Raw genomic sequence first — 16473 nt, 5'->3', positions numbered from 1 at the left:
AGCACATTTTTTTTAAACTTCAATGCAAAGATGGAATTATAAAAGACTACTGATATGCATAAATAAACTGAGAATGCACATATTTTGCATACGTGAACCTAAGTAAGAAAAAGAAACAATATTCATGGAACACAATGTAAATATTCTAATGCCAGGAAATCAGAGGAAGATTTTCTCCCTTCACTTTACCTATTCAACTTGCTTTTCTTTCTTTGTAACTTCTATCATATCATATTATTTATTTTTAACCTTTATTTAAAAGACCTTACATTCTTGATTTGCTTTTTTAAAAAAGAGAAAAAGTCCGTTGAGACTTATAATGAGAAAACTTTTAGCTTTATATATTATAAATAAAATTATGGACTAATGAACTAACAAAATATTTTATCATAAAAACACTTGTGATTTTTACTGCACTAAAATATTTTAAATTATCATCTTTCAAAATCCATGTAATTCTGCAGTGTATATAAATAAGAAATTTAAGGAAAGGTTGATGCTGAAAAATAATGTCTTTTTCTTTAAACTTTTTCAACAAATAGTAAATGCTAGCTCTGAATGTCTCATATTATCACCAAATTAAATACACGCTCTCTGAAGATCCACGTAAGCGTCCTCACTTCGTTCTGTACATCAGCTCGCAGAAGTGCTTTAGTAAGTGGCAAACCGTTCATTTTTCTTTCCTTTCAATGTTGTCTAATTCACAGATCATTGTGGTTTCTCATCATTTGAGAAGATAAGTTTTATTCTAGGTGGACTTCTAGTTATTTCCATTTTTTATAGTTTACCTAATTCAGTTTGAAGTTTATCTGGGCTGGAGTTCCCCCAAATTAACTTCATAATATAAAAATTGGAGCTCCTTAATTTTGCAGGTATTTATAGGTACGTGTATGTTTGTAAACATCTAATGTTTTATACATCTCAAACGACTGTCACAGCAATCCTGTAAGATGGGCACAGATGGTATTTTATAAAGTAAATTGAAGTTTGGGAGACAAGTTACATGACTAAAGTGAACAGGACCAGAAGCCAGTTCTTGGAGCCCTTTTCCACTGTGACCTTGAGACTTCTCTGACTGCTGAAGGCAGAAAGAGGCCCACGGTAGGTATCACCATTCATGAGCTCTGTCCTAGGAGCCAAACGGCCCCAGGGCAGTTTGAATGGAATATCTCGGTAATAACTAAGGAATGTATTTTATTTGTACTTTTTTTCCCCTGGATATTTCACTAGATTTTTAAAGATTGCTCAGTACTCTGTCTACAGAACTGAAGAGGGATGGGGAAAAATAATATGCTTTTAAACCTTTCTGTAGACATTTCCAGGAGACAGGGAGCTTCTGGGACCCACCAGTCCCAGTGGAGCTTTGTGCCCAAAGCGCTCAATAGCTTCCTCTCCAAGGCAACAACGGGTCGAGGTCCAGCTCCCCAATTTTTGCGTTTTTGTTCCTCCTCAGAAGTCCGTTCTCCAGGTCCTCCCTCACTCCCTGCCTCCTTGCTGTGTGTCTCTCTGAACTCCTTTCATGACCTTCATGCCTCATCCTGCCCTCCAGTATACTCTGGTCTACTCTGAACCTCTTGAGAGAGGGCTTTTCCTCTCCAACTATGTCCTCCTTCTGTCTTTCCAGATCACCTCAGAATAACCAGTTTCCATTCTAGTGACTCTTGTTTCACTCAGATTTCCTCAAAATAATAATAAAAGAGTAGTAAGCAAATTAATAATGAAAATATATTCTTTCAAATAAATACAAGAAATAAATAAATAATCTTATTTTTTTTTAATGTTCATGATTATCTGCAATTAGCTTATGAGCATGAAAGAATGACTACTGGATTTTTACATCCCAACTTTATAAGGTTATAAATTATACACTGTTTGAGAAAACTCCATATTACCTTAATATTAGGGAACAGACTCAAACTATAGTAACATATTAATTGAAAAAGTTTATCAGGAAATAAATGCAGTCATTTCAAAGATGTAAAAAGGATTAAGGATATCTGTCTGTACTAGATGAATATAATAATCCACAACTTCCAATTTTTGTTTATTTTACTTTGATTATTCCTGATTTTCATGTTCACGTTTAGAACAGATATGTTAATTTGAGGGCATTTTCTTTATTTCCTCAAGTACAATTTTGGCAAATCATTTACCTGTTCCTTAATAACTTGACTCCTTGGCAAGGTTATGTACATCCTTTTCATGCTAATGGTAATTTCTCATGACTTCAGAGGGAAAGGCAAGAAGAGGATGTTTTAGCAGTCCAACTGTCAGCTTTAATTGGAGATAATATACCTGAGGTCTAGAAGTTTCAAATGAATACTGTGTGTCTGTCTTTAACATGACCCAGGTCCGGGGAACTCTGGCCAAAAACTCTACATAAAGGAACATCACAAGCTTTGCTCAAAGAAGGTGCTGCCATTTGAAGTAGAATGGAAAAACTTAGGTAGAGAGAATGTATCTAAAAGAAGCAGGCTTAAGGAAACAACTCCTGAAAAGTGTACTGGCATTATATGAGCCTTCACCATATCCTCGATGGAGTTTGCAGTTAGTGACTAGATAGTCCTTAAACCAGCAACAACAACAAAAAACTTCTAAGAAACCATCATAAAACTGCTTTACTGTAAGTCCTTACTAAAAGAAACAAAATCTGAATGAATGTGAAGTCACTAATACCTCTTATATGATCTTTGGACTGTGTAAAGAAAATAATGGTCCTGGCATATCTATTGCTAACTTGAAATTTAGCATAGCTCTAAGAATTTTTAGTAAAATTGTATGTTATGTCAATATGTATCCTATGAAATAAGTTTTAGTCATAACAGTATAATGAAAATTAAGTGTATAATAGTGTATGTTTGTATAATTTAAAAACTTTACTTAATAAAAATAAATACTTTATAAATGTTCCTTTGGATATTAAAAAAATCAGCAAACTAATGAAAAGGAAACACAAATATGTATTTCATTTGTTTATTTATTTTGCCAACACTTTAATTTAGTAATTAAGAAACTACCCTGTGATATCATCTGGGTCATATCGATAGCCAAGAAACTCACATAATGTTTCTCAAGTGCAAAGAGTTTTAATGTAGGCAAGTAGGGAAAACTTGAGTCATCAAGACAATTTCACAAGATTTCTATATTTGTCGAGGTGTTTTACTATATTCTCTGAGGTTCAGATTAAGAAAGGAACATCAAAAAGTTCTGTGGAGAAAGAGGAATGATGTCGATTATGATGACAGAGTATTATCACACTAATTTTTAGCCTCAGAGAAATTGAATATAAATTGCTCTGAATAATTCTAAGTGAAAGTCAAGAGAACCCATGATTTTTTTTTTTTTTTTTTTTTTTTTTTTGTCTCTGAAGAATCTTGGAAGTACTCAAGGTATCCATTAGTGTATACTAAACTTTGAAATTAATTCCAGTAAATGCTGAAATCATTTCAATACGTTAAAAGATCGGTGTGATTCTTCTCCCCATAAAATAACCTCCATCGGCCCCTGAGCTTATGTCTGATCTTCATGGTTTAGTAAAGTTAGTTCAATGTTCTGATCTCTTGATTCTTAGTAGGAAGATTTACTCATAAAATGATAATAATTTCATGTAAAGATTAATGAAACAATTTCACTCAAAAACACAAAGTAGGGGCCGGCCCCGTGGCCGAGTGGTTAAGTACGCCACTCCGCTGCGGCGGCCCAAGGTTTCTCCAGTTCGGATCCTGGGCACGGACATGGCACCGCTCATCAGGCCATGCTGAGGTGGCATCCCACATGCCACAACTAGAAGGACCCACAACTAGAATATACAACTATGCACTGGGGGGATTTGGGGAGAAAAAGCAGAAGAAAAAAAAAGATTGGCAACAGTTGTTAGCTCAGGTGCCAATCTCTAAAAAAAGAACCACACAGAGTATCTGCAATCCATTGTTTAATAGGGATTTCTATAGTTTGATTTATTTTTTAAACATGGTCATGACTTAAAGTATTAAATTATAATTTTAATTATAGATAAAATGAATGAAAGATTTAAATCCAAATGGAAACATTTTCAATGAGATGGCCGTTCTTCTAACCCACCTCATCTGAAAATTATTTCCTCATATTTAACTAAAACTTAAGCAAGATGTTTTCCACTATCAACGTCATTATGTAACTTCTCCATTTACTTTTAGGTCCTCACACAGGCTCATTATCATATATGTCACTAGGCTGTCAAAGACCAATATTCTACATAATCATCACGTGAGATGAAGGAATTCAGAATGCAAACCCTCATCACAATCTACATTTTGTGTATTAGGGTTTATTCAATTTCTAGGATCCAACTTATCAAGGATATATATTTTATGTATTGATTTTTGCACAATTTATTTTCAGTTCCAAACAATTTTTCTAAAACATAGACAAGAACAAAAGGGGAGGAAAAAAAGACCTCCAAGAGAACAATTTTTGGAAGACTATAGAATTATCGATATGGTGCTATTATCTTTGTTTGCTTGTTTTTCTGAAGGGTTATTTTGAGCTAAAAATGTTTTGTTTTTTCCTCAATTTATTGGCTTTTCTATTCAACACTGTTAAAATAGGAGTAAAGCAACCCAGATAAATGCCTGAAGAGCTAAATTAGACCTCAGAGAACCATGCTACATGGAAGTCAAGTGACCTGGAACAGCAATGTCACATGGAAATGAGATATTTTGTGACTTTTTGTCTTCCACTAACTTAATGCATTGTAGGGATGTGGCTGTGTACCTTCACTTTGAATACTGATTAAGAAGTTCCTTTATTTTTTTTTTTGTCTGAAATGCATAACCTAAAGGCAAAAGTACACAGAAAAAATTCCCACTTTCATATGAAATCAGTACATTTAAATATGCATGTGATTTATAATATTGCTCAAATCAACTACATTGGGTATATAATTGATCCTCAAAATGTAAGTAATTTAAAGTAAAATGAAATATTATCATTGCAATACATAATCAATATAAAAATTATTAATGAGATAGTTTACATGCTTTCTTTTTATATCTTCAAAATCTAGTATGCATTTTGTATATATAACGTATCTCAATAGAGACTAACTATAATTTCAAGCACTAAACAGCCACGTGTCACAGTAGCTACCTATGGGACAGTAAAGTTCTAGAAGATGTCATTATTCTTATTACTCTTATTATTTGAATTTAGAGAATATCTCATTAATACCCAGTGGAATAAATAAATGCCAACATAAATGCATGCTCATTGTGACATTAACTTCTTATTGAGTCAGATTTTTTTTTATTATTGGTCTTTTATTCTACTTCTGTTTCTACTAAATAACGATCAAAATCTTTCATACATAATAAAAGAGTTCCTTAATAGAGTTTTCTTATTAATCAAATACAATATTTAATAGAGTTATGGACCACATGTTTATCGCCAATTTCCAAAAAGATTAATATGTAGTAAATATAACGAACTCAATCTTACATTATCATTGTTAAAGCTGTCAATTGCTATTGTACTTAGATTTGCACTAGTGTTTGTTAGCAGAATATTTCTGTATTTATAAAAGTGTATTCTCTATTAATATGTAAACTTTATTATTTATACACTACAAACACGAATATGTCCCTTTGTTAGAGAGTGAACTTTTGGTCATTTCGGAAATATACCAGCTCATTTAATAATTCCAAATCATAGATATCTCTCCAAGAAATGTCTGATGGAATCTAGTACAGGAGTCAGTGGCAGAAACTCAAATCAATACTGCTTTTTAAAATTCTAAATTTCATTGGAAAAGCAATTATCCATGTCAAGTCAAATCTCCAAGTCAAGTGAGGGAAGCCTATTTAAAACCCACCTGACCTCCAGCAATTTGAATAATAACTATGATTTTTAAATGTGGAAGTTCATGTTTAAAGGAGGATATGCTATATTGACCTATTTAAGACTGGATATAGTGTCAACAGTAATTCAAATCAACGAAGCTGTCGACAGAAGCTTAGGATGTCAGCAAGGAGAGAAATTATTATGCCTAAATGTTGTGGAAGCATAAAATAGTTTTAGAAAGGAGATGAAAAATACTTGCAAATAGTGACTTATTTTGCTAGTTACAAAGATAAATATATTTTAATCATTTGAGATTTGGTAGCCCCTCTTATTTATGAAACTATTTTGAGTTATAGACAATAAATTAATTTAAGAAGAAAGCCCATTGAAAATTTAATTAAAACAAATCATGGCGGTAGGTAGTCTTCAATACTGGTCAGATTATAGAAATGAAATCATCACTTTTTTTTAACCACAATTACACCACTTACCCAACTTTTTGCTTCTATCTTTACTCTCCTGGTAAAATCATTACGTGTTTAAAGGGAGAGAGAACAAAACAGGTAAAGCTGTAGCAAAAGGTACAAGGATACAGTCCCTTCCTGGAAAGAGGATTTTGTGGCGAACCATTTCTCCCATAATGCATCCCACAGACCATATATCCACTAGAACAGGAGAGAGGGAAGTGAAGAAAAGGAGGAGAGTAAAGTTAAGTAAGATAATTGATCTTTGAAGGAGGAGGAAAAAGAACAGTTCCATTAGAAGGTACAATTTTTATCTCCCACCAAAAGTTGGCCAAAAAGATGAATTAAAACCAGCACCATAATATTACATAAACAATGTCCGGCATGAGAACTCAAATTAATTTTTAAAAATTACTTTATGGGTACCTTAGGTTGCCTCTTTAGTGTCATAAAGTGGTGACATGGAAAAGCAGCATCTAAACCAAAAGTATCTCCATGGACGGCGATGACTAAAAGCCACCAAGGGGGTTTTGATATCATTTGCTGGATGTAGAGAAAATCATCTTAATCAGCCTGTAGAGGTGGCTGTTCCCCTTTTCTATTCTATTCAGTTGTGTGGAATAGGCAAAAGGAGACCTTTTTTTTGGTCCAAAATAAGGTGCATGCAACCAAATCCAAGAAGCCAAGAAATGGCTGGAACCATGGTTTAAAGGCAGAAGTATTGGAAGCCCTGGTATTCAGAACTTAGTTCTTCCTTCAGAAGTTATCTTTGTAAGTAAACATCAGTTTTAGCTTCTATTTGAGATACTTCAAGAAAAAAGATCTAGGATTAATTCGAACATGTATAAAGAAGTCATCCGGCATTAAAGCGAAAAAAAGTATTAAAGGTGTTAAAAAGTTGTTATTATACGTATATTTATTTTTCAGCTGTCATACTTGTTAACCAAACATCCGTCACCTTCTCTTACCCATCTTTACCCTCTTCCAACTTGCTTTTTAGTAAGGACAAAGGAAACTTCTGGGCAAAAACATTAGGCTGAAGTGCTCCTTGGGGAAGGAAGGCGGGGTTAGGTCAAGAGCCGGGCATGCCTGATGTGGGAGCAAGCGGGTTTGTCTGCATGATAACCTGCCTCCTGCACGGAGCAGGAGGACAGCACAAGGGTGCTAGGGACGCCTTCTCCAGGAAGCTGCAGAAGCCAAAACACTAAGGCAGTCACTGACACGCCTTTCCAGTGAGGGAAGGAAAACGGATGAGCTTACGCTCTAGTTGTGCAGCGAAGATCTGAAAAGCCGTCACGGGAAAATTCAGACTCCCCAGACCTCGATAGATCTTTGATTTCTTGAATTTTTTAATTGGTTCCCCTTTGATATTTTAAAAACATAACTTGTGAAGAATGTATACAAATATCTTCTAGTCCAAATAAGTTCGATGTGGTGTTTGTTGCCTTGGGAAGAAGACCAGATTTGCCTCTTCCAAATCAAAAGGTAACAGAATTTTGCCATGGCCCACCAAAGTGAATGTGACCTTCCTAAGAGCTGGCCTTTTCCCTTCCTCTGCACAAATGCACAGAAGTATTGGCTCTCTTCTAATCTGGAAGTACACAAAGGCATTTTTTAAAACTTTGGTGGCCAGGGAATTTTCATAGAAGTACCCTGCAGCACCTTCACATAAAAATATAATCGTAATTATTTTTATAGAACTTACAAAAATAAACTGCTAGGAACTAAATAGAATAAAATATAAAAATAAGTATGAAATGTACATTCAGTACATATATACAATCCTAATTTAAAACGATTTTAATTCCTAAATATATTGGATATATTTCTTAATATGCTGCATTACTTGTTAGAGATATTCTTCTCAAAAGAATACATTGCGATGTTTTCGTCTAATAAGTATCTTATAAATCCTTCATTTTAATAAAATCAAATTGGAATACATTTTGCAGAGCCTTTCTACGTTTTAAAGTGTTTGTGAATACTAGATTTTCTTCATGAAAGCAGTAGTACAAAATTCAATATTTTTCTCTCTCTATGGTTTTGAAACTTATACAAATTTACTAGACAATTGCTACCCTAACTATTATTTACAGAGGAGTTTAAAGTATTAAAGAAACTCTCATCCAACTTGAACAATCTGGATTATTCTAAAGTGACAATTCACTGAGCATTTGTGAAGATTCTTGCTCCTAGTGTTTGTGGCATCTTTTTGCTTGTCTTTTCTTAGGACTAGAGCCATCAACCTAAGATATGGCATAAAGCCAAATGGTTAAATGTGATAGATAGATTTCTTCATGTTTTCACACTCACTTTGAGCTGAGCTGCAACCCAAATAGCAATTTTTCTCAATAGCTACAGCATGTGTGCTAATTAGTATTCATTTGACTGTTTAATCAGACTCCATTTATAATCCTTTTAGCTGTAATATTTTAGTATTCTTCTAGCGAAGCTTATTTCTCAGAAACATCTTTCACATTTTCAGTGAGTGATTTTTCCTAGTAGTATTTTTTAAAAACCTCCGAATATGAAGGCTGGAAGCCCTATTTAAAGAAAATAGTCATATACATGAAAGAGACGATTACTCTTGGCTTTCTAAAACACGCACTCATTTTCTTCACAGTTTCGGCGGCTGCTACTCAGAAGCATCCTTACCATTCTCCTTGTAACCCATCCCCAGGATGACCTCGGGGGCTCTGTAATAACGGGTCACCACATAAGGAGTCATCATGAAGCTGGTGCCTGCCGTCCTGGCCAGTCCAAAGTCGAGGATTTTCAATGTACAATCAGACTTCACTACAATGTTACTTGGTTTTAAATCCTAACAACGGGAACAAGAGAAGAAATTAAAAGCCAGCATCTAATGGAACATGCGATTTCCATCTAATCAACCAACATGGCAGTGTCACAGCAGCCCTGATGGGGATACCCTCGACTGCAGAGCCCTATAAAAAGCAAATGATTACTTCCCCAAGGAAGTTTATGATTGACTTTTAGATTTTTTTTTAATATCCTCAGAAACATTTTTAAACCCAGAAGAGAATCATACTATCATTTTTACAATTTAGGCTTGGGAAGCGTTTTTTTACAATTTCATCTTGGGAAGAGTTTTTAGAAAAACAAACATATCATTTATTGTCATCTGTTAGGTCGCTCCTTCTGGCAACATAAACCTTTCAGCTTATATTTCACTTCTAGGCCTGACAGAAGAGCAGGTCAGGGCAGCTGTCTTTACGCTGCCAGAAACAAACTATGGAAAGGACTGTCCTATTTCAGCCACACAGATGACCTCTGCCAATCAAGGGTCTAGAAGGCATGAGGCTTCTCAGAAGCTGACTCTCAATGAGCTGAAACAAAACGTTAAACAAAATCAACTACAGCAGAGCTAGAGTTTCCTTCTGCACATTAGTGAATAATGTGCTAAGTTTATCGTAAAAGAAATGAGAGAATACATTCTATTTAATCAAGTCCCCCTACATACAGAAAATAATTAGAGTTACTCTTTCTCTTCTCCAAAAGCATTTCAATTACAATCCTGGAGTAGGTGTTCTTACCCTGTGAATAATGCCAGCAGAGTGGAGGTGCTTGATGCCACACAACATTTGGTATAGCAGGTAAGACATTCGCTCATGGTCTAATTCCATCTGAATCACCTGACACAGGTTAGCGTCCATCAGTTCCATTACTAAGTAACTGGAAGGCAGGTCCACAGTGTTAGTTTCAGATCACAAGACCTGTGAAGTCCTTCAAAGAAGTCAGAATCTGTTCCTAAATCTGTAATTCTTCTGAACTTCCCAGCTCCGCCTTTTTATTTTTTTGAGGAAGATTAACCCTGAGCTAACATTCGCCTCCAATCCTCCTCTTTTTGCTGAGGAAGACTAGCCCTGAGCTCACATCCGTGCCCATCTTCCTCTACTTTATATGTGGGACACCTGCCGCAGCATGGCTTGCCAAGTGGTGCCATGTCCGCACCGGGGATCTGAACTGGCAAACCTTCTGCCGCTGAAGCGGAACGTGCATACTTAACTGCTGCACCACCAGGCCGGCCCCCCAGCTCCATCTTTGACTGAGTTAAGAATATTAAAAACTTGCAAGTATTGCATGCAGGTTAGCCGTGGTAACTCCACCACAAGGTTGCTAATAGAAGGAGTATTTATTAGTGTGTGGTTCCTGCCTGTATATTTTCTACCTTCATCTTGTTCTCACTTTTCCCTGAATTCTCTGAACTCTTTCCTGAGTATTATGATTACAAATAAGAAAAAATATTCAGAATAGCATCTTCCTTTAAATGCAATGTATGTGTGTTCAACAAGACAATGTGCTAGGAGTCACTTCCTCTCCCCTGCTTACTGTGACTACACTTCTAGGTAGATTCTTTTTGCACAAAATCAGAGGCAGTACAAAAATAGAAATAAAGATTAAAGATGATTTTTACCATGTCCCTTTTATTAATATTTCTCAAAGTGAATTGACTCATTCTAGAAAGCTCACAAAATCAATTAGTAATAATAAAAAATTATGTGATAAATAATAAGCCTTCCCTGATTGAACCAAGAACATGAGATAACAAAGCACAGAGCCAGAAGGCCAGAAAGAAGCAGAAGTTTCTTTCCAGGAAATAACACCAGAAACAGAACCTCTGTCCTATCACTGGATTCCCTTTCATGTACTGCCAGCCCCTCCTTCCCTTCCATGTCTACAAGGGATTTCATCCATTTGACTTTTGTCAATTTCCCTTGACTGATTTGAGTGCTATGCTCTCCCTTCCTTTATGAGTTTTGTTACTTACACATCCTGGAACTCCTCCAGTGTTTTCTGGGGTGTGAAGACATTTAATAAACTAATAATCTGGGAAAGAGACAGTGGACAAGACAAAGGAAGGAGAGAAAGAAAAAGAGAGAGAATGAATTACTTAAAAAGCATTTTAAACAAGTATCTATTCCAACTCAAAGCCACACTCTAGTGCTATGATGGAAATAGAAAAGTTGAAAAAAATTTCTAGAACTGTCTCACAGAACATAGAAAAATGTACTCAGAAAGGACATATGGTCTGTCTTCAGGTTAAAATGCAATTTAAAAAGCTCAAACTTTTAGGCAGAAGGAAGAGTCAGAGAAGGTATATAATGGTGATATTGTTTTAGAGTGTGGTTCTCCTTGATAGAATATAAGGTTGTCATGTAATTAAACAAAAAGGGAGGAAAAGCCTTGTAAGGAAAGTGAGGCAGCAGGCAAACGCTCAACAAGACTTAGCAAGGCCATGTTTTCCTCAAATGGACACAGTGGTGTCTAATTCAAGGTGGCATTCTAATTCAAGATTTTTGTGTTGTTAATTTCGTGTCTTTTGCTTCTTCTATTTCACTCTCAAATTGTATTTAAACTAATGCTCCAATGGTATTTGTGAGGAAAGGTATATCTAGGACGATATCAATCATGAATTTAGTATAAATATATAAAAGGTATAAAAATGTATAAAATACATAAAAAAGTTATCAAAATTCTGTTTCTTAAACTTTTTGTTTCCTGCTTTAGTTATTTTATATATTAGATAGTAAAAACATTTACCTTCTAGCAAAAGTAAATTTAAAAAAGCAAAACTTCTGTCATATTTCCAAATAGATTGCAGGCATAAATAACTCAAAATGTTCTTTCAGCTAAATATTCTGCAGTAATGTGCCAGTGGGAAATAAAAATAAAAAATATAGATGGAAATCTTCTACTCACAGGATAGATGCAACCATTTCACAAAAACTGGATAAGTACAAGTTTAAGATTTAAACATCTTTAAGACATGAATTAATGAATTTCAGTAAACTTCATAAGTGGTATATAAACATATGATGTAATAAAAACAAAACAAATGATTTTAAACATCTGAGAAATGCTGTCAATTTTAGGAAATGCTTTAGACCTCAAGTACTTCACATTTGTTGAGAAATTATTGAGAAAAATTCATAATACCATCTAATATTTTCATATATATATATATATACATATACACACATGGTAATGGTTATATCAAAAAACCAAGATCATCTCTTCTAAAGCAACCTTGCAGTATGGAATATGCATATGGAAATAAAATTATTTCAAAATATCTTTAAAACGTATGATTAAAGGGCCCTGTTACTCTGTATACTTAGTTACACTGTGTGTTGGAAAATGTCTGTGTGGTACATCTCTCATTGGAACATATATAGGGGGCCTGCCTTTTTAGTACTTTATCAGTCTTAGAAAGTAATTCATTCTGATATTTGTTCAAACAAAAACATCAGAGACCGTGCATAGATATACACACACAACCCTTAAAGATGGAAAAATGCTAATCCATATCATCTTGTGAGTAAATAACCTAGGTAATAGAAATTAATCTAGAAAATAGCATTGCAATTTTAAATAAATCAAGATTTATTCTGTTAAAAGGTAAATTCCCCACTATAGATTCTTATTTTCCGTTTTCTGACGCCCTTGTTTGGTAACCTTCATCTTCTTTGATTTCCCTTTGAGGATTTCTCCTCTGTTCTTTCTTTGTTCCCTTATAAATTTTAATTTCAACTAATAACCAATTACAAATCTGGTCTTTAGAAGCAGCTCATCACAGCTATTTCCATTTTAGTTCAACAGTTTCCAGGCAGGAATCTGATTCAGTTCCTTTATTCCGGCATCTTAAAGTACACAGATGAATCAATGTTTGTGATGGCCCCACGATCACATCAGCTATCACTTCCTAGAATTAAGCATTCGTTTTCTAAATGGATTTTCTTCTCTATTATTAGAGATTTAATTGAGATTACTTCACTGTTTCACTCTACTTTCCACAGCATTAACAGAGTTCTGCATTCTGACTGCTTTTACTTAGTATTACAAGCACTGATGTGGAATTTACATTTGGTGGTAAGTGAACTTCCTCTCTGTTAACAAGTTCCAGAAATTTATTTCCGTAGACTTATACACATACATGAATACATACATACATACATACACACACAAAAGGGGGTGGCAGGTAGGATGCCATTTACAAATTATCATTTCAATTTGGAATTCTTTTTTAGGTATAAATGTGAACCCCTATATTTCAGTCAAGAAATCAGCCAAGTAAGTGGGAATTTCTCTGAAATGCATTTGTTGCACTACAGGAGCTAGAAGGAGGATTAGGGAAATATAAAATATGAAAACTCAGACTATCAAAATTTCCCATACGTTGCTCCATTGTTTGTATCCATCCATTTTGCACTGCCCACAGTATTTCTCACGCTCTTTGCGATCATAAAAATGGATTGCATTGGTCATGTGGTTAACCTTGCTCCTACTTTTATTTAACATACTGAAAGAACAAACTGCTTTAGTAGAATGACTTTTCTTAGGAGTCATCCTTTCTATCATTTCTATATTCCTTTCTAGAAGTATCACGTTCCTTATATGGCCAAATTAGAGATGGGTACATTCTTCATAAAATTTCCCTTTCTTAGTGAGGCCTTTCCTGCATAACCTATTTAAAAGAGTAACCTCACCCACCGTGCACTGACCAGAATTTTATCTTTCTTCACTTCCTAGCACTTATCACCATCTGCCACCCTATTCATTGATTTTGTAGAATGCCCTCCTCTCACGGGCAGAACATGAGCTCCACATGGGCAGGCATTTGTGTCTGCTGTCTTCACTGCTGTATTCTTGGCACCTAGAGCATCAAGATCTATACCTGGCACATTTTATTCATTTAACAAATATTTGTCAAATAACCGAACTGAAGTCATTGGAGTAGAGTAATAGAGGAAAAGAGAAGCACCGTCATGGGCCTGAATCCACATATTTGTATTTCAATACCTTTCAGCGAAACACTCATACATTTGCTTTTTCTTAGTGCCACCAATAGATGGTTAGCCTTATGACAAATTCACTTGTTTATAGAACTGCACCGATAATTTTACGTATTCTGTGTGATTTTCATACTTAAGAAAAACTTGGTAGGGAGTTATAGCTATATTATTTTAGTGATTCATAATTTACTTTTATAATATATATAAATGTAATAATTATATGTACTATGTTCATTACAATTTATTTATAAATAATAGCCATTATTATAATAATGAATTATCTCCCATTTATCCTTACCAAGAACGGGAGCATAGAAAGATTTCTAGAGGCCTTTGCCTGTGTTTGAGAAAGCTTATACTCTGAAGAGAAGAAAGTCCTGTAATGGTGTTCTATTACACCACTGAGAAATGGTGTACTGAGTTCCACTGAGAAACGTTCTTGATGACCCTGTTCTGAAGTGAGTTGGAGATATGTCCCTGCACATTCACCCAACCCTACAAAAAACAAGATGCTAAAGCATAATGTGTATGCTGGAAAGTTAGAGGCCACGGCCAGACAATAGCTAAAAGAAAAAGGAGATAAAAATTTTCACCTGTTACTAATTAAATTTAAATTATAAAGAAATATAGCATATTGTTCTGTAGCATATTTTTGTTTTTGTTTGTTTTATTTTGAAAAAGCATGAAGCTCTCTCATTAATTTGGAGGAAGATAACCAAATACGGTTAATTTCATAGCAGGGAAATATCTATCAAATTCATCCCTTCCATGCCATATGGTTTTTAGATGATTTTTAAGCAGAAAGCTATCATGAGGACAATGAAATCAAATGTAGCATATGGGCAGGATAAACAATCTTAAAAGGCAGAAATTGCAAAGTAAAGAAAGCCTTTCCTACTCAAGTTGGCATACTGCTTTTCTTTCCCCAATCTCACAACCTCCCACCGCCAGAGGTTTAAAAATAACAGCTCACATTTTTATGATTCACACACTTCATGAGGACCAGCTCCCGGTAAGCTCTCTTGGCATGTGTTTGGTTCTGAAAGGGTCTGCTGAGCTTCTTAATGGCCACATTTCTGTCCAGAACAGCATCATACGCAGCACTGCAGAGACATAAGAGTAATCCAGAATTAAAAACAAAGGAGCCCCTTAGAATTCCTGCCTACGGAGCTAAGGGTGGGGAAGGAAAATACGATTTTGCAATCCCACTCAGATACCTTCTCCTCAGGTCACATGTCCATCAGGCTGTAAATAAAGATATAACAGTGACTAGTATAAAAACATTCTACTTGCTAGATAGAGAAAAAAAGAAGAGTATCTTGCCAAGAATTGCATCAGCGAGACGGGGGCAAAAGAAGAAAGAAAAGTGCTCAACTTTCCCCCTAGCCATGTGACTGTGGCAAGAATTTTAATCTCTCTGGGCTTGAATTTCTCATCTATTAATATGTGATATTTAGGTTTTCTCTAGCTATAAAACCCCATTGTTCTTTGGTTGTTTTAAGTGGACATTCATTCTTTCCCCATTCAGACGAACCAGTTTTTAAGGTGTGATGTTAATTGCGGTCAATACACAGGTTGCGTGCTGCTCAAAGTGCACTTATTGACAATAACAAAGCTCAAAATAGGGAAAGCCATCAAAGGGGATTTCAGAAGCATAAATAACTGCATTTAAATACACAGACAGAAACGAATGCTGCTAACACTTGAAGCTTTCAGACTATTTGAGAATGATAATTTACCGTGTTTTGAAAAAGCACTCAATATACAGTAGTGTTTCTTCCATACTCAGAATACATTGGTCTGGGTATGGGATGAAGAAATGAGTCTCTTCTTGCTATTATACCTTATGACCCACTCACAAAATGTTTTTCCTGCAACTTTAGGTTGTGCTGGATTTTGTCTTAGTTGCCAGGAAGGAATGCAGCAACCAGTGTCCCCTACCATCGATCTATTGAGTTGGAAGTGACATTCACGATTCAGGGCTCATGCCACTAAACTAAAAGATAAAGAAAAGGATTACTGCATTGTAAGATAATAATAGGCTCACAGGATAAGGTTGGACAAAGTCTTAGAATTCATCTGGTCCATGCCTCCATTTAATACTTATTTTTCACCAAAATATCTCCATCGAAAGTTTGACCAGTTTCTGCTTGAGCATCTCCAAAAACATGGACCCCTTTAACATCAAGGCAGCTCATTTCGTTGTTGGACGGCTTTGGGAGTTAGAAATGTCATCATGCTAATAAGCAGAGTTGTCTCTCTGTGGTTTCTATTGACTACTGTCAACCCTGCCTTCCAGGGCAACTCAAAATAAGTATTCCCTTATCATTATAATAGATCTATAATGTTTGAAATCCATTAAAGGACTGAACGCAATG

At 35.1% G+C, this 16473-nt stretch overlaps 1 protein-coding gene across 47 annotated transcripts in view; it reads right to left on the bottom strand.

Annotated features, from left to right (window-relative positions):
* MAPK10 (mitogen-activated protein kinase 10) overlaps window positions 1-16473 on the bottom strand; it is a 301335-nt gene that overhangs the window by 65062 nt on the left and 219800 nt on the right. For 36 of the 47 annotated variants that reach the window (XM_070614462.1, XM_070614436.1, XM_070614438.1 and 33 more), the window contains 5 exons: window positions 15069-15198; window positions 11071-11129; window positions 9836-9974; window positions 8937-9102; window positions 6411-6482 (listed from right to left, as the gene is read on the bottom strand). In XM_070614462.1, coding sequence (XP_070470563.1) covers window positions 6411-6482; window positions 8937-9102; window positions 9836-9974; window positions 11071-11129; window positions 15069-15198 — 566 coding nt within the window. The remainder of the gene's footprint in view (window positions 1-6410; window positions 6483-8936; window positions 9103-9835; window positions 9975-11070; window positions 11130-15068; window positions 15199-16473) is intronic. The other 11 variants (XM_070614473.1, XM_070614449.1, XM_070614460.1 and 8 more) reach the window with 1 other exon arrangement.

This window comes from Equus przewalskii, chromosome 3 (genome assembly GCF_037783145.1).
Source record: "Equus przewalskii isolate Varuska chromosome 3, EquPr2, whole genome shotgun sequence".
Lineage (NCBI taxonomy): Eukaryota > Metazoa > Chordata > Mammalia > Perissodactyla > Equidae > Equus > Equus przewalskii.
The sequence above is the reverse complement of the archived record's forward strand: the minus strand, read 5'-3'. Positions and strand labels throughout refer to the sequence as shown.